The 19,231-nt window shown below is 34.7% G+C and overlaps 2 protein-coding genes across 6 annotated transcripts in view; one reads left to right on the top strand and one right to left on the bottom strand.

Moving 5' to 3' along the window:
* Positions 1-19,231, bottom strand: part of LOC128984473 (uncharacterized) — a 37,754-nt gene that overhangs the window by 4,023 nt on the left and 14,500 nt on the right. For 4 of the 5 annotated variants that reach the window (XM_054403797.1, XM_054403796.1, XM_054403799.1 and 1 more), the window contains 8 exons: positions 18,670-18,822; positions 18,085-18,253; positions 16,915-17,201; positions 16,447-16,516; positions 16,060-16,151; positions 15,378-15,509; positions 14,268-14,403; positions 7,815-13,164 (listed from right to left, as the gene is read on the bottom strand). In XM_054403797.1, coding sequence (XP_054259772.1) covers positions 12,857-13,164; positions 14,268-14,403; positions 15,378-15,509; positions 16,060-16,151; positions 16,447-16,516; positions 16,915-17,201; positions 18,085-18,253; positions 18,670-18,822 — 1,347 coding nt within the window. In that variant the 3' untranslated portion in view covers positions 7,815-12,856. Of the gene's footprint in view, positions 1-7,814; positions 13,165-14,267; positions 14,404-15,377; positions 15,510-16,059; positions 16,152-16,446; positions 16,517-16,914; positions 17,202-18,084; positions 18,254-18,669; positions 18,823-19,231 lie in introns of those variants that run through there. The other variant, XM_054403798.1, reaches the window with a different exon arrangement.
* LOC128984474 (tRNA (uracil-5-)-methyltransferase homolog B-like) lies at positions 1,209-7,579 on the top strand. The gene is made up of 8 exons (XM_054403801.1): positions 1,209-1,360; positions 1,887-2,108; positions 3,147-3,317; positions 4,285-4,514; positions 5,191-5,408; positions 6,003-6,145; positions 6,632-6,713; positions 7,289-7,579. Exons 1-8 carry the CDS (start codon positions 1,220-1,222, stop codon positions 7,504-7,506), a joined length of 1,425 nt encoding a protein of 474 aa, XP_054259776.1. The 5' UTR covers positions 1,209-1,219; the 3' UTR covers positions 7,507-7,579.

Raw genomic sequence — 19,231 nt, 5'->3', positions numbered from 1 at the left:
GAATGACGCTTCTACAATCCAACTATATAATATATAGTTACAATACTATTATATTATAAATTTATAATACCTAGATATACATCTCGACAGACAACTTACATAGCATTACATTTGGAACAAAAGACTTCATTTAAAGTTGTACACAAACAAGCTAAGTTGGCATATTGGTCGTAACTAAAAATTATTCATTGACTTTTGTTCAAAATTATATTCAAACCCCTTATGAACATGGAAGTGATTCAAAGATGTAAATCTTAAAAAAATGTACAATCCCTGTGGTATGTCTGATAATGTTATCCATCAAAACACGAACATACGTTTTATCGGGGTATAAAATAACTTTAGTGAAAAATACTAGGCGTACGCTCATTCTTCGGTATTGGGACGAAACGAAGACAGTGAAAAATGCTGCTCTGGTAAAAGCACAGTAGTACCCTAGTTGTTGACGTGCACATAAAGATTATACTGGATCTAGCAAGCATGGATCAGCATGGATGCTCAATCAGTGTCTTGCAGGGCAGACCTGAATTGGAAAAAATCCAAACTGGCACAAATTATAAATATTTTGTTAGTGCACTTGTTGGATTGTAATCAACTCATGCCGAATTCACAACAAATTTGCTTATGGTTCAAATATTAAGGTTGTAAAAAACACTTCTTGACAAAATCTTTGTTGATTTTTCCTAATTAGTGTTACCAGTGGGTATTCAGAACAGCCAGTTTTTTACTTTGGAAAATATTTTACTTCTCATATTATGGTGCAGTATGAAAATTGTTAGAATACTAATTGACACCATATTTTGAAATCTATCCAATATGAAATTTGTGACAGTGTAATTGAAAATATCAAAGTAGCCCTTTTAGTTGTAAATTAAAATCCAAAATAAATCACACAATTTTGTTTGCAAATTTAAGTTGGTTCGACATACTTATTTCTATATCCTACTATTTTACCACCAAAATTTAACTTTTTGAAACATTAGCAGTACATTTGAGACGTTTACAGTATAAAGTGTTGATTTGGTTGTGAATATTAAGTTAATTCATCAAATTAATTGTACAAAACCGTTAAATAAACATATTTACAAATTTAATTACTACGATTGATAGTAGAACCTATTCAGAGACCTTGCTTTTAATCAAAAAACCTCAACAATGTTTCCAACAAGTTATGATTCCATATCAGTTCATTATAATTTGTGATTTGTTGATACTGATAATGAGTGAACATAGTGTTATGTCAAAACTATGTTTTGTAACATGTAATTTGTTTATTTTTTCTTTCTATTTGTTGTCAAAACATTTCATTTCATCCACAGGAAACCAGTATTTTCCTGAAACTGAATTACTATATTCCAACGTAAGTGAATTGTCATGCTTAAAAATAAAAATTGTGTACGCTATTGACTATTGAGTAGGAAGGTGTATTCTATTTGATATAGATTGTTTATAAGATTTATTCTCTTGGACATTATCATTATAATGGAGTAGTTATGACCATTGGGTTATCATAGAATGAGTCGAATATACCAGTTCAGAGTTTTGATTTCCAAATGTGTGGTCTAAAATCGGTAGGTGCTGCTAATAATGTATTTCAAGAACGTTATTTAATATTTTATAAATACAATCTTTAGCATTTAATTTATTTTGAACTTTTTAAAATTCAGAAGTTAGTTTTTTGCATTGTTGGGTGTTAACTGTTAATATTAGTCATTGAGAAATCAATCACAACAGCTTTTGAAGGCTAAACCTGTGTGTTAAAACTTTACTTTTGTGACATAAAATGAAACAAAGTTTAATCATTTTGACTAAGAGTAATGAGTGTTCCAAAATCTGTATTTAGTTAGAATAAAATAATTCACTAGTATGTCTTCATACTGTAACAGGTTTCCAAGAGGGTGTTTAAACCTCTGAACCCAAGAGTGACAGAAGAAAACCAACACAATGTTCTTTTGAAGAAAATCTGTCCGTTCCACAGAGTTTCGTACCCAGTAGAATTGGAGGTGAAGCAAAACAATGCTCTTAGAGTGGTCGATGCTCTCATTAAACGGTTGCAGCTAATACAAACTGAAATAACCGATTTTCCTGTGGAAAAAATCGTTCCTTCGGTAAGAAAACTAAACTTTGAAATAAATATTAAACTAGGATACCAATTCCCTTTCATTCAACAAACATTAACAGCAATGAGTCAAATTATGTTTTATTAGGGTGTGTTTTTGCTGGTTTTGGCCTAGTGGTTAGTGTTACTACTTATTTGGACTTTTCCTAATGTTTCTTGTGTTTAAAACGACACAACTTTTCTAGAGGTGGATCAACTCCTCCCGTTTTCAAGTTAAATTACTAATTACCACACTTATCCTAACCAGCCCTCAAATGGTGGCCAGTCAAAAAACTGGTTATTGAAAACAACTAATTACTACATATAATGCAGTTAGTGTAGTGGTTAGAGCGCGGCGGGACTTCAGTCCCTGAGGTCCCGGGTTCGATCCCCGCCAAGTCACCAATGGATTTTATCTAAGTGAAATGCCGCAACCCCTAGGTCTAGCCTGAAGTAATGTGAAAAACAGTCCCAGGCTCGTGCCTAGCGTCCTAGGACAAAAAAAAAAAATATTATGCATTGTACAACATTAAAGAAATCAAGTAAATATAATAAAACACAATTTTAAAACAAAATGAGTTGAAAATGGGAGAATTTTATCCACCTCCAGAAATGTTGTGTAGTTTTAAAAACAAGAAATGTTAGAAAAGTCCAACTAATAATAATAGTATTTCAGAACCAACGCCATAATGAATTTTGAAAACTGTAGTGGTTAGTCTCTCCGTTTTTTTGTTAGTGTCGGCCAGTAGCTTTTTTATGGAGGCTACTCAAATGCTTTTAACAATCCTAACTCCTAAAATTATTGTAGATATTCCTGTTAAATTCTGGAGATTGTTTGTCCTTTTAGTTTGTCTTGATTAAAATAAAATGTCTGTATATGGTAGAAATCATTAATTGACAACAATAGACTCTGCCGATAAGTTGATTAGGTTCATTTTCATCCTAAAACAAAAATGGCAACAACTCTTAACATGGGAATACAATGTCAGCTACAAACTGTGAGAATATCACAAGGCTACTTGTCCTATGTAGAAATGAACTGTTGCAGCCTGTTAAGATGGGCTACAGGAACAAAGATGATTTCACAGTTTATTATGGAGTGGATAAAAACAAGCCTACAGTCGGTTACTTGACCGGAACTCCGTCAAAGTCGGGCTGCAAAGCAGTCAGACCAACGCATCTTCCCCACGTCAAAGATTCACACAAGCGTTTGGCTTTGGTAAGTAGTAAAAAAGCAACACAAAAGGCATCACTCTCCATTCTACACTCATCCTTCATTCATGTCAGGTAAAAATATGCACATCGCTGGTGTCCCCATCTCAAATGGTAATAAGAGTAAATAATATTTTATTTGAAATTCCTTCTTGTTATTTGAGCTTCATGAGGTCTATAGCAAATTCAAAGAGGGCTTGTAGAGTGCTCCAGTGGCGGATCTAGGGTTTGATTTTTTTTGGGGGGGGGGGGTGGTTGCGAGTTGGTAACCTTCGAGGGGGGGGGGGCACTGAGGGTATAGAATCTGGGGGCCCAACCCTGGAAATATTGGAAAATTTTAACCTAAAAATTATGTTTTTGACAATATTGAGATCAAAACATGATCATTTTTTGCAATTCAAATCTATAGTTTTCTTTAAACACATCACTAATATTTTTGTAATCAGATTCTCAGGAGGGGGGGGGCAATTGCCCCACCTTAGGACCTGCCACTGGAGTGCTCTCATGATATATCTTACTTATATCATTGACTGTTTTATAGTTTTTTTTCCTAGGACGCTAGACACAAGCCCGGGATTGTTTTTCACATTACTTCACGCTAGACCTAAGGGTTGCTGCACCATCACTTAGATAAAATCCATTGGTGATTTGGCGGGATTTGAACTCGAGACCTCAGGGACTGGTGTCCCACCCTCTAACCATCAACCAGCTCGCTTCCATACTTTTTTACTTTTGAATACTACTGAAATATATATCATTTACAAGGACAAGCTGAAGCCAAAATTTGTTAATTGCTTTGTTGTTTACTTTGCTCTTTCCAAACTCTATTTGTATGGCCTTAAGGAAATAATTAGCTTGTAGGTACAATAATTAAATAAACAAATCATTGTTGTTATTCTTGTAAAACCACCAAGAAGATGAAAAGATTTGTAATTATTGTTATTGTATTATTTATCCTATGTATTTATTTCTAGTTGTTTGAGCAGTACATACACAATTCACCGCACAAGGTTTGTTACTTCTTCCGAGACGGAGGGTTTTGGAAACGTTTCACCGTGCGATCCAACGAAGCCGGTGAACTCATGGTGATTGTTGTCACTCACCCTTACTCTATGACACAAGAAGAACTCATGGCAGAGAGAACTAACCTAACTAACTACTTCCTGTCTCACGAACCTAATCTCATACTGTACCATCAGGAGTGGTGAGTTTTTGCTTCTATGATTTTCAAACTTTCTTTAAGGTAATCATCCAAAATCTAGTCTTATTAAGGTTAACTTGTTGTTAGATTACATAATTAATAATAATCCGTTATAAGGAAGAGAATAAACCGCATCAGCAAACTGACATGAATGAATAAATAAAGTATATTTTGATTTGATTTAACACATACTTTCTCCAATTAGATAGAAATTAAAATTGCTTGTGGATGCGTATAGAGCTAAAGACTACACCTGTGGTCTGATTTTGGTGACATTTTGTATGTGGGTACTAATCCATGGTATTTCTAGACAATTTTTTTTAGACTTTTACTTTTACTTACTTTTTAGGCATAAGAAGGGAATACATCACATAGCTGCCTAGTCAGTTAGCCAACCGTTGAGCCTTGATAGTTTGTAACATAAACAGCTTCTACAAATATAGTAAAGAATTAAAGAAAGTTTCTGTTTAAATTTCCAAGGAAAAGCTAAGAGTTTGTAAGGAGTTTCAGTTCAGTCTCGTTTAACATCACACAGTTCGGTTCCAGTTACTCGGTATTTTGGATAGAAGGGATTCGATTAATAGAGGTTCTACTGTATCTATATGATACACACTGTAACTTAACTGTTACAACATTTATATTTTATAAATAATAATAATATCCTAAAATTATTTTTCAGCGAACGAGTGGATTGTTCAAACGACGTTAACTCATACGTCCAACTCGCTGGCAAAAAATCCTTTCTGGAAGAAATCATGGGAGGTTTTAAGTTTAGAATATCTCCGCACTCTTTTTTCCAAATTAATAAAAAAGCAGCTGAAAATATGGTGCTCTCAATCTTGGACGATATGGAAGTGACAAACGAGACGACTTTTCTTGACTTGTTCAGTGGAGTTGGTAGGTATGTGAATCTTTAGACCTATCTTACACTTTTTTGTAAAGTTCTCTAGCATTAATTTACCTTTCATTATCACAAAACGACCCAAAGTTGGTTTTAAGTTTGATTTCATATCATACTAAGCTATTATTATTAAATATTAACATTCCCTAAAAAAAATATTACCCTCCTTGTAGTAGCAAGCTTTTGTAATAGTTAAACCTAATACTATTTTAATAAGAAATAAATCTTTTTTGACGTTACAGTATTACGGAAATATTTCAGTGAAAATCTAATCAGGTAAATTAAAATTCACTTAGTCTGCAGAATTGCTACAGCAGAGGTATTACTCCTCCTCAAGTTTTTTAAGGAAAAGAAAAATTGTAATTTAGTTTGTAAGCGTATCTATATTATGCATATGCCTTAGACTTAGACCTTTAATAGTTGGATTCTTGAATATTGCAATGGCAAAAAAGATTCCCATTTTCTATTTATCTAAGTTGTAATTATACATCTTACATTTTTTTAACTGAATTGACAGATCCTTTTCTGTAAACTAAGACTGTTGAGTTATTGGTTTAAAAAACTTGTTGCAATTCTTTGTTCATTGGCAGGTTTATACAGCATATTAGGCAGTCATCGAGTGAATAACAGCATCGGAGTAGAGTACTTAGAGCAAGCTGTGATCGATGCCAAAAAGAATGCTGAAATCAACAACATCACCAACTGTGAATTTATTGCTGGACGGGTTGAAAAGGTTGATCTTTTAATTTAGTTACATTAATTAGATAACTATCTAAACCAGCTCATAATGTAGAAGCTCATTAACTTGTACTTGCTATGTATGAATTAAAAAAAAAGTGTGTTTAAAAATGTATGAAGTCTTCAGAATGTAAACTTAGGAGGCTAATTAAATAATAATTTATGTCAGATTGAACTCCCAACTATTGTATCAGCATCTTTAACGGAATAAGCTGGTCTATTGGTGGACCGTGAGAATTTGGTCCCTGAGGTTCTAGGTTCACATCCTGTCAAAAACCAATAAATTTGATAATTTTGAGACCTTTAGGCCAAGCTTGAAGTAATGTTAAACAGTTTTGGGGTAAAATCCAGTAAAAATTTAAAGCTCAACATTTAATGAGTTTTAAAACGTTTGTCCCATATGCAATATTTATACAGAACTTACATGTGTCACAAATAAAAATTAGGTATAGTAATTTTCTAATGTTGGTCAAATGTTTAGCGACTGCACGACCTCCTTACAAACCAGCTGGCTTCGATTGAAAACTTGGGCATGGTGACCAACCCAGGAAGAGCAGGAACTAGTAAGTTTAACCATAACTTATCCAGCTCTTGCTGTTTTATCTTAAACAAGTGGGTCTGTAAGCAAATTGCAAGACTTGTTTTCAATGCAAGAACCTTTTACTTTTCAAAGATTGGCTTACTTGGTAAATGAAAAAATAACATTCAAAAATGCATCATCATAGAAAAATATCATGTTTGTTTAAGATAGTTATTAAATGAAAAAAGCGACTAATTTACAATATTCAAAATATGTTGATTGTAAATTTATACCATAAAGAGTGATTTAATTATCTCAATAAGAGTTACAATAATCAATGAAAGTAGTCTGGACCTTTAAAGTGACTTCTAGAAATAAATCAAAGGCTAATATAAGGGGCCAAGGCCCTAAAGGCAATTACCTTTTAATATAACATTCGTCCCAGTGCTAGGTCATAAGCTTTAAAATGACGGCTCAAACATATGGATTTTAAGATAGTGCAAAAGTAAGTTTTTTTAGCCTAAACTATATCTGGCAACCGGATGAAAGAAGCTACAGTACACTGCATTTTATGAGTAACCTGTAAATAAGTACAAACACAAATTTTTCATGTTTCAGCTAAAAAGGTGGCACAAATGATTCGAAGGGATAAAAGGATCAAGAAACTGACTTATGTCTCGTGTAAGCCGGACAATCCACACACGTTCAACAACTTTGTTCAGCTGTGCAGAAGAGGAACGCAGGTTGCGGATCCTTTCAAAATAAAAAGGATTCGTTTATTTGATCTATTCCCTCGTACGGCTCACTACGAAATGGTTTTAGAATTCGAACGGTGAATCACTGCAATGGACATGACTATTTCAAATTTGAACCAAAACTAAAAACATAACTGCTATAAAAAATTATATTGCGCACAAAATAAAAAAAGGTTTTGATTATTTAATTCTTTCCTTAGCATAACTTAAAATTTGGTTTTAGAATTTGAATGGTAAATAAAAACTGTGACACACATGACTATTTAGAAAATTAATGCAAATGAAAAAAAAAGTTTTATTAATACAAAATTATATTCTAAAATGTTAGCTGTAGATGGTTATTACAAATTCATTTATTTCAAAAGGAGTTTACTATTGTTTATTTCAAATGGTTACCACGATTGTTTTCAGTAATATAATCCTAATTAATTTAGCTGTTGGACAATTTTCAATACCAACAAAAGGATGTACAAGAAGGAAACAGACATAACAAAATAATTCAAATATATTTCTTTTTCTGTAAGTTGAATTGGGAAAAAATAAAAACAAGTAACGTCTTTGAACAAAATACAAAATAGAATAAAAAACCAAAATAACATAAACCATAGTTGATTAAGATACAATTTGTAACAACAACATATTTGAGGTCAAACTGAAAATCTATATTACAGTAGATTAAAAATATATACTCACAAAGAGCCCAGCTAAAGATTAATTAAAAACAAGGAACACCAGCTACATGGCAAAAACACCAGATAACCTAAACATGCCACCAGTAAGACTTGAACACAATTTGGTAAAATTTTGCTGGGGTTGGCAAATGCTTTAATTAAAAAAAAAAAAAAAAACACTGAGCTAATATAAAATAAATACATTGTAAACCATCAACTGTGCAAGACAGGTCAGGGAAAATAAGTTGTGCAATAGTAGAATAAAGAAACCTATTTGATTGAATTGTATTTATAGTCTAAGAATGGGATTGAGAGCGTAAGATAAATCAAATTATATTTTAAGATTTTGGTACATAAACATTGTCACGAGAATTTGATGAGCATACTGAATATTTATTGAGATTTTTTTCTAAGCTGTTTGGTATAAGCATATTTAATGAAAACTACATTCTCGTATAATTGATCATCTAATTTAATTGGTTTAACTATAATTAATTACACAATGTAGTAGACATGGAAAATTTAAAACAATCTTCATCCTTGGTACTTTCCTATCTTCTTTGTTTTCACAGGCTAAAAGCCTCTAGTCAGTTCATGTATTAATATAATTTATTTATTTATATAATTTGTAGTGATTCTTTTAACAAAATTTAAATACTTGCTTAACCCCAGTACTTTCAGCAAAAAAGATTGTCAGTAACCTAATAAAACAATGGTTAGTAAGTCCCTTAAGTTTTTAATTCAACTTGGTAGGAGACACATAAAATAAAAATAAGACAATTCCATGAGTAGATGAAAAAAAATCAACAATCCCAGAAACCTACACTTAAGTCACATAAAGTTAAAATTTAGTGACGTTATACTTAACGACAAAGTAAAGTAATAACCCTATGGCCAATGATTGATAGAGAAATAGCCTAGTGCTTCCATTGTTGTAAAACAGCTGTCAACACATTGAGTGCTGACGACATCAATTGATGTAGTCGCGCCACGAGCATTCTTATCGGCCTACATCAATTGATGTACAGTAGTTGCGCAACCCCCATTACATTAGTTCAGTATGAGCTCAGCCATTGCCGGAGAACGTTATAATCGTTGCTAGCCTGTAGCGTAGAATGTGAGCTTTATTTTGGTGTAGGTTGGTACTAAAATTTCCCGTAAAATCCTGTCCGACAATGCTTTTGTCCCGGTTTCGGGGATTTTCTCTCTTCAAGCCACATTAAAAAGCCACTAACTACTGATCCCGGCAGTACTGCTAACTTTGGGTGTTTAAGGGAACTAAGTCCGGTCTCGGGGGTAACGTAGTACAATCACTGCTGCTCTTTTGTTATTCGTCAGATTGAAATATTTGAATGCCAATTGCGTTCACTGTTACGATGCCGCGCCGGGGCTTCGCCCGCGCCTTGCCGCAATTGGCGAGCGCCTGTTTGAATGGCTGCCGCACTCAACGAAGTTAATATTTACTGTACAGTATATAGATAAGATTATCTGATAAAAAGATAGGGCATTTGCCAGGAATTATTAAGCAAATTGACAGGAAAGAAGGCTTACCTTTAAATAAGTCCATAGAGACACATAAAATACATCACAAAAGTAGAAATTGACCACTTTTTCAACCAGCTGCAGTGGTTAAAAAAGTGGTCAGTGAAGAAAAAACAAAAAAAATAACATGAGAAACATAGAAGTCAAACCGTTATAGGCTACTATGTTGTTGAAGGAAATTGTAACACACATGTTTTGTCATGTAAACTGTTAGTTTGTTAATGCCCTCTATTTATATCCTATTTTGAAATTTAAAATTCATACAACAAAATCATACAGTAGAACCTTGCTAATCCGATCTCTGCTAGCCTGACTCCTAGCTTAATCTGACCGTGTCACTTAGGTGCCCTATCGCCATCGGTGACAATGTTATCGTGTAATATTGTAACTATTTGCCATGGTTGGATTATCACTGACTCTTGCAATCGCAGCAAACAAATTTTTCTTCATCCCCCGCAGTCAAGGAAACATTATCATCGTCTCCCGCAATTATTGAAAGATCCTAGACAAATTTCACAGTCAGAGAAAAAAACTTTTCATCGTCTTGATCAACCATGGAAATTTTATCGTTGAATTGGCAACTCATGAATATGTCCTGCGGAAAATAAAAACACCATGGTCGTCTCCCTATAGTGGTAAAATACTTAACGCCTCGCGCGGTGATGGGAAAATTATGATCGATTGGGAACTTTATGATCGAGCCTGATCAAAAAATATCAGTAATTTAATATGCTCCTTGGATAATTCGACCTTTTCATTGTTCCCACCCTGGTGCTGGTCGTATTCATATTCATTTGAGATGGGGACGCCCGCCCCCTATGCGCGTATTTTCACCCAAATATGAGTGAAGGATGAGTGTAGAATTTTCTATGAGATTATAATTAGAAATGTGATGCCTTGCGTAGCTTTGTTACTGACTAAGATCAGCTGTTTTATTAGTTAGGGACATTTATTAAAAGCATAATGATCAGGAACAGTTGGGTCCAGTTTCGAACCATCAAAAAGCTACACACTTTTCTCAGGATCGAACCAGCGAAGTTTTGATTACTATGCGAGCACTATAACCACTGGGCACTATGTACCCAGCTACATGGTCCTGTAGACAGATTAGCGGGGTTCTACTGTACAACCTGTTTTGCTAACTACTGATTCTGCTCTACCAGATAGTAAAAGGAACACTGTAAAATAAAAATAAAACATTTAGTCAACAACACATTCCACATAACTGGACAAAAAAACACACTTCAAATGTTATAATATGATGAGAAGTTTACTGTCAGTGTACGAGTTAATGGCTGAAGTAATATCCTTTTCAATAAACATTTTTGATCACTTGTACAGTAATAGTTTTTGGAATATTATTAAAAATGTTAACAACTTTCTTAAACTGCAAGGATTAACAAAATAGGCCTAGAACTGTTTTGAAAGAACAATCTCAACTATTTATTTATAATTTAATTATATTGATTAATCCATAAACAAAGTTTAGATCAAGTACAAGCTGTTATACATTACTAAGGAATTTAGAATAGAAAAGAACGACTAAAGTTTAAAAAAGTATTAACTCTGATTTGAACTATTTGATATTATTATTTAGGTAGGTATAAGCTTTTTAAGCAACACAGAATAACAAATCTGGAAAAAATATACATTTCATTTTGGAAATTGAGTAACTCAGCAGTGTGTTTCATTTAAAAAAATCTTTTGCTTTACTGTTAAATATGGTGGAAAGGAAAGCTCCTTTTTTGAATTCACATGATTTTGAAACCATCAAAATTTCACAAAACCAATATAAAAATTTGAAAAAATATCGAAACAGTGAATTAGTCAAGTATAAAAATGTAAGTATAGTAATCTAAATGCAGTACAAATAACACTAAATGTTTCCTTCCACTAAAGTAATTGAAAACGTCTAAATTTTACACTAATCCCTATACATTCCTTTTGGTTGATTAATTTACATAAACAAAATAAAAACTGATTTATATATAAATTAAATTCAACACCATTGTGGTAGATACTAGTCTAACTAATTAAAAATATAGTCTAATCTACATAACAAAAATAACAACATATTATATTATATCTAAATATGGGAAAAATATGCACGGTACCCATTGTTCAACTTTAAAGTTTGAATTGTATAAAACAAAATCCCTTAGTAAGCAAATTTCTCCTGGAAAATCTTAAACATGATTATGGCAACTCGCTGTACTCATGAAAATGCAGTAGCTCTACCATGGAAGTTAAAAAATGTATTCATAGTTGTTAGATTGTACATGTTTCAAATAACTTTTGGAAATTTAGCTCTTCAATAATTATTTACACTTCTTCAAGATAAGTGCCTGCCACACCACCAATCTTGTAATTTATATATTTTTTGTGCTTACAAAAACAAAACAAAAACACAAATAAATTTGTTTCTAACCTTTTGAATTATTTGGAACTCGGCAACAGGTTTTGTAAACTTGGCTAGACCACGCCGATGTAATGTTATGAATAAATATATTTGAGGTTAAAAAATTAGAAGAAATTAGGTTAAAAACTATTTCCATAATCACTTTGATAGATAAAAACGATACAGTAAGTGGTTTAAATACCTGTATTATTTAGTTGTTCGTTATTCTATTGGTTGCGATGGCAACTAGTTTCAGTTCGCTTTGGAACGCATCATTAGGCAGCTGTTTTAGTTGCAGCGATAGTTACTGGAGGGTAAACTCTAGTCCTGTGGAGTGTGTGTGAAATATGACGACCTTCAGATGCGATGTTGTTGTCCTTGTGATGCCTGATGATGGTTTCATGTGAACCACAACCAATAGGATTATAAAAACAGGTATTCTAACCACTCGTAGTACATCTCAGTAATACGGGAATATTTAAAATGAAAGCAAAATGATGTAATATCACAAAAATACAATCCTAACAGTTGTAAACAAACTTCCATGGTCCAGTAATTTTTACCTTAGCACATACAATTAAAATAACATTACACTATTTTAAAGCCATATTCCAGCCGACATTTCTACGCTTAGTTAGAGTTCTCCTATATGCAGAAAAAAATGGATCCTTTTTCAAAATCATTTTCGATAAAGCAATAAGTTCACAAAAATACAATTATAACAGCTGTAAAAATAATTCCATGGTCCAGTAATTACCTTAAAGCTCAGTTAAAATAACATTACCCTCTTTAGCCTTAAAATATATCTTCTGACGAGCCTCTACTGGTGTCGTAGCGCCCAAAGACTCAGAAAGGTGTTAGGATGGTTGAGTTGACAAACGGGTAGTATCGTAGGGGCGACAGTGACGTCTGCTAGCTGCGTTATAGCGTTGTGTATGGTGTGACAGGACGGCCCGTGACCCACGCGGTGTAAAACGCGCAGCGCACACACGCGAGACACAGGCGGTGGCTCACCTCGGTGTAGACGCAGCAGACAATAGCCCAGCACTTCGCGCAGGTCTGATTCTGACAGTGGCTCCTCCCGCGCGGTCGGAGAGTTCCCTAACGTTGGGTTGGAGGCTGAACTGCCTGCGGAGAAAATACATCTTTAGAGTTTCAACTTTATTCAGAACAACAAAGTTGCTGTTCTATTGTAAAATTGTTTTATTTAAAATACATAAATACATAACTGGATGAAAAATATGTGACTAGATGTCTTTTGTTTACAAGGTGTTTTCCACACAAAAACTGCCAGAATTGGCTTTCATGCAGATTAATATGTGTACGACAATGTTGTTACAGTAAACCCCCTCTTAACCGACCTCGTATTAACCGATAATCGGATTATACGCCTTCGATCGTAAAATAATACAGTTTGTTTTAACCGACCTTGATTTGAGAGCAGCTCGGTTTAACCGCCGCTTTCTAGGAATCTCGGCATTTCCGCTCCCACGCTGGGCGATGAGAACTGAACCATACGCCTATCTCCACAGGATATGACTAATAATAAGCTATTTTGTGTTGAGCACAAAAAATATAGCATAGCCTATTGTCAGTTTGTCATCATCGTTCGTAGCTCGAGCACATCTGATCTGATTTGTTATCTGTGCGGCAAATTTATAACATCATAAAGTGCGTTACGAAACTGATTATCTTATTGCCGGAGTAAACAAACAACGCAACTTGTAAGGAAGGCAGGGAAAGGGGGTTAACAACTCCAAGGTCAAGATAGTTTTTGTGCCTGGAGCCTCCAGTGAGAGGCTATAAATAAACGTCCTGTTTTGTAACAAAATGGTTGCTTGTATCTTCAATGTCGACAAAAGGTTCTGTACTGTATTACGATGTATTTGGAAAGCATCAATTAATACATTACAGTATTAAAGTTATTAAAATAGGAATTTTATTGACTCTTGCCTAGTATTATAATAATATATTCCGCTGAAAGTAGGCCTATTTGACTTAACTGTGTTTTGTGTTTATTTGTGACTTTTCTATCAATATGAAAAAGGAGATAAGAGTAGTTTATTTCATAAATAATGCAAGTATGACTTCAAAATGATGATTATATAATTCCAAATGAATAGCACTTCATTATGTTATGATTTTAGGGATTGCCCGTTTTATCCGACCTTTTGAGTTATCCGACCTAGGTCCGGTCCCATTAGGGTCGGTTAAGAGGGGGTCTACTGTACCTGAAGATACGTTACAGACGACAGCGGCTACAGTGTTGTCGTAGTTCCACCTTCGCCTGAGAGACACACGGCAGTCACCAATCACACAACCAGTCTCCTCGTACTCGAACCTTGCATTGCTTCTGTGAGCCCACACCTGGCAAAGAAACTTGAATATATTAAGAGGCTCTCTTAATCCTTAATATAAATAATGGGGGGGAGGTTGTTTCGGATAACCAAACTTTTTTTAAAAATGAAGGCTGTTCATTCACTATGAAAATTATGTTAATAGTCAATAAAATATGTGTTTACCTGATGAGTCAAAATCCGCTATTTTATTATGTTGCCACAGACTTGATGAACAAACAATGACTACTCATAACTTATGAAAGAGGTTTTTGCTTTCAACTACTCACCGCTATAAGTATATTAGACTATTATTATCACACTTTTGTGGTTTCATCTTTGAAATTTTTAGATTTAGTACAAATTTTGTTTTGTTGATAAATTGTATCTATTTACAAAATAAGAAGTTTTCAACTAAAAAAATTATTACCAGCTGGTGTCCGGCAAAATTCATTACCGTAGAGTAGTACGTAATGAAATCATATTTGATTAAGTGGGCGGCAAATAGCTGTTTTCTGGACTAAATCCATGAACTAAGAGACCATTAAAACTTTGAATTGTGGCTAAAAGATGATAATTACAAGTAAAGCAAAATAATGTAAAGGTTATATAAATCTTTTAATTACAAATAAGGCATAACATGTACAAATATATTTGTACATGTAGCTCAATTATTCATCTTCAAATATGTTTTCTAGGAGCAATATGTTGCAATCACTTCATCAGTGACACAAAAGTAGGTGTCTCTTGCCGTCTAACAGTCAGATGTTGTAAAGTTCAGAAGGGTAGTACGTTTGTAATCTGCATTGTGTAGCAGTCAAGTGCCTTAATCTCAAACCCTCGGCCACCCTTCATCATGCGGTCACTTTACTAATCTCTTTCTATAAAAAATGGTATCAGACACATTTTGGTGATTTTATTTATTTTCCTAAGAAATTTGGGTTTGTCGGTAAGACTTTAGGTTGATGAAGGTCTACTTTATGTGACATCTGTAACCTAACCTACCTGCCACTCCAACAGAGCTCCCCGAGGCAGTGCAGGTACCACAACGTAATCTGTGATGGCGTTGTTAGTCCTTCGCTCCCACTCTCGTCTCGCCTCGGCTATGTAGGCTGCATTGGTCACATAGCAAACACCCTGTACACAAGGAAATAAATTCAAGATGGAAATTGTCTCTCAACAGGTCCTAATTTGCTCAAGACAAAGTTTTAACTTTTCCTTTGTCATGGTCTTCAAAATGTGTAATGTTAGAAAAAGGTAATAAGTTCTAAGTACTTTCCGAGTACTTGTACTCTATCAAGAATTTTTTAGAATAAATCGTTAAGAACTTTGAAGGACTAGTAAGTTAAAAGTTGTTCAAATTGGTCTTTATCCATTATAGGGTGAAAATATAACACACAGAATTGAAATATTTGGGGTACCCAGATTAAGTAGAAGAAATAACTGTGGATAATATTGATCATTGATAAGTTACCCTTTTGGTGGATCCTCGTGGCCAACTATAATGTCATCAAATAATTTTGAACACGTTTTGAAAAACACCAGTTAAATAAATTGAAACTTTATCTGTAACAAGAAGAATGAAAGTAAACAAAACACAAATAAAATTAGAATCATTGACTGATTGTAAATGGAATGTTAAAATATGGATACAATAATAGTGACACAGATTCACATAGTTCCATACCTGAACAACATCCCTGATCTGGGTGTTAGGGTCCATCGCTCTTATCACTCTATCAACATGTCGCAACACGAGTCGGCTGTGTCGACGGATACCTGGAAAACAAGGACTAATACTAATAATATAGTAGCCACATCCCTGGATATCCTTTGACTTCAAATATTGTCATCCTGTAAAATGTTAGCTTTTAAATTTTAGGGTAAAATGATTGGATGAAATTTTCCTATTGCTTAGGATTTGAACACTACATTTTGGTAGGTTAGGAACCTCTTCCCATTTTCAAGTTAATGGCAGTAGTTAATAAACAATTCAAAAATCACAAAGATAATTACAGGCCTATATTCCTTCACAACCTCAAACATATTTCAAAATAAAACACTGATAGCTTACCTCCTTGGACCAACTGCATAGAACCAGGCACCAAGGCAATCTGACCGGCGACATAGATTACATCTCCTATCTGTAATATCAGAAAAACTGTTAAGTAAATATTTATTACAATACTCACAACTTAAACAGATTTTTCTTTTACTTTCTGTAGATATAAACTTTATACGAGGGTTATTTAGAAAGTGAAGAACCTAAGTTGATTGAGATCTTCTATAGATTTAGAACTTCTGTTTTCAACCTTATTTTTGTTTTCCCTTAGTTGATGGGCCATGACTGTTGCAATAGCTCTCAATCCATCAGTTTGACTAGGTACACATTCATGTACACAATTTGACTTTGGTACATGAATGTTTGTCCCATAGAGGTGATAACCTCTAGTAGAGAATAACGTGAAACATGAAGTTGATCTTAGATTTGAACTAGCTTGACTTTAACTTACAGAAAACCCTCATAATATCACAAACTCACCCTGACCGCCTGACTGTAAGGTCCAATATTTGCCGGGGCCCAGTGACTAATAGTCTGCACATGCATGGTGTGTCGGGCGACCTCCGCTCTACGATGAGCCGTCGCCTCCAGTACTATCGGGCACTCCGGGGGCAACGGGGCCTCAACACACACCCGTACGGGTGGGTTGACATGACTCAGTACACCCACGTACGCTGCATTGACTGCTGCGTAGTCGGCCATGCTGCTGACGAACATACACACACGGACCAGGTCCACCGGCGACATGCCCTCTGTCTCCAACAAAGCTGTAAAATGTACACTGTACAGTCATTACATTACAAATAATTAATAAAATTATTTAGAAATGTAAATTGTACCACACCACATCACAATACGATCCGCAAACCTAATTCCCCTTTGTAGCTGATTCAAACAAAACTGATGAAGGACAGTAGTTAGCAAACACCATGGAAAACATTGTGCAAACGCTTATTTATTAATTTGAATAAAGAGTCCCAGGAGGTCAATAGAACACACAGAAAGTGCACATTAAACTGATATTTCACCACTTTCAGGGGCTTCTTCAGAGGTAGAAGGTAGAATGGCAGTATCAGTTCTTCAGAAACTGTAACTGCCATTCTACCATCTATCTCTGAAAGGGGCGAAATATCAGTTTAATGTGTACTTTCTATGTGTTCTATTGACCTCCTGGGACTCTTTATTCAGGTGAGTTAGTTGTGTATCCTTCCTTTCTCCTAAGCCAACTATATATAACTATATATAACTATTCCAAGGCCAAGTTGCTTTTTTCCCATTAAAAAACTTGTTTATTTATTTATTACTTGGTACAGCACAAGACCCTCTCCAAACTATTTTCCCCCTTGAGTACATTTTCTATGTCTAAACGCTTTATTCCATTCATTCCATCAACTGGCAATGGACTTCAGCAGTGTTTGATGGAATAAGACCACAATTCCTTCATAATGATTTTGAATACTATTATGAGACTAATTTCCTTATAGGTGTGAAACTAGTTAGAAAATTAGTTGATGAAGTACGGTAAGGAATGAAGGTTGGTGTTAGATTTGAACTGGTTTGCTTAGGGGATGAGAGCTGGCTGAGACCTTAATCTACAGTCTACCCTCAAACAATTTTGATTTCATCGACACCCTGTGTCTCCAAACTCACCACACAGTTTGCCAAGAGCCTCCAAGGTAGCCTGGGCACTGTCCGTGTGTGTCCCCGTCACTCCACCGATCCAACACCAACCAGACGAGTTTCTAACAATGCTCGGTTTATCTGGCACAGGTTCCTGCTCTCGCATCAACAGCAACCTTTCCGGCTCAACCAAGGACATCTGCAATTGAATCAACAAAGAACTACACTCTGTTTTACATTCATACAAATATAACATATTACATAAGACATGTTATAGACTTTTTAAAACCATTTAAACCTTTAAACCTTTTAAAACATACACTCAACTCCCTGACACAACTGCTAACGCTGTAAAAAAAAACAACGGTTCAAAAGTTGTTGCCAGTTTTGTGATTTTCCCAGTAAATTTTAACAATGAAAATAACACTCCCCGGGAATACCATGAATGGACATACCAAATTTCACCAAAATCTGACAACAGAGGTGTAATCCGTATTTCTGTAACACATCCACAAACAATTTTAATGTCTAACTAATGTGAACGACAAGAACGTATGTGTCACTTTGTTAATACCGTTTATTTCTTATACTTAATAAAAGCATGTTGGCACCTACTTGGTCAAAGCAGTCTTTAGTCTCGTTTTCGTTGGGTTCATGGTCTTTATCACAGTCAACTATGTCTTCTTCGTCAATGTCAGTTATGTAATCTAACGAGTTCTTGATTGGCAAACCAGCAAGTCGCTCCAGAAATGACAAATCTTCATCCACCTACAATCATAAATAATGTTTTTTATGTCTCACTTTCATATCCTAGCCTCCAGAACAGATCAAGGGTTCACATTACTTCAGCCAAGGCCTAGTGGGTCGCGGCATTATCACTTGGATAAAATCCTTTGGTAGCAGGATTTAAACCCAAGACACATAGACATATACACAATAAAAGAACACAAACTATAATAATTATATTTTGTCCTAATAGAGGACTTCTGCAGGGAGTATGTTCAAAAAGAGGAGAGGTTGGTTTCTCCGAGAAGTTCCATATTAGTACGAAATATCAGTGTTATCCTTTGTCAATAGAAATGGTTTAGCCCCTGAGCTGACTAGATGACTAATATAATATATATAAATACCTCGTCACAGCTCTGCAGTTGCAGTATATTACAGCTGTTTCGGCATC

This window comes from Macrosteles quadrilineatus, unplaced genomic scaffold, assembly GCF_028750875.1.
Source record: "Macrosteles quadrilineatus isolate MER2022 unplaced genomic scaffold, UCM_ALF_1.0 Scaffold_2__2_contigs__length_208266976, whole genome shotgun sequence".
Classification (NCBI taxonomy): domain Eukaryota; kingdom Metazoa; phylum Arthropoda; class Insecta; order Hemiptera; family Cicadellidae; genus Macrosteles; species Macrosteles quadrilineatus.
This window is presented reverse-complemented; position numbering and strand designations above follow the sequence as displayed.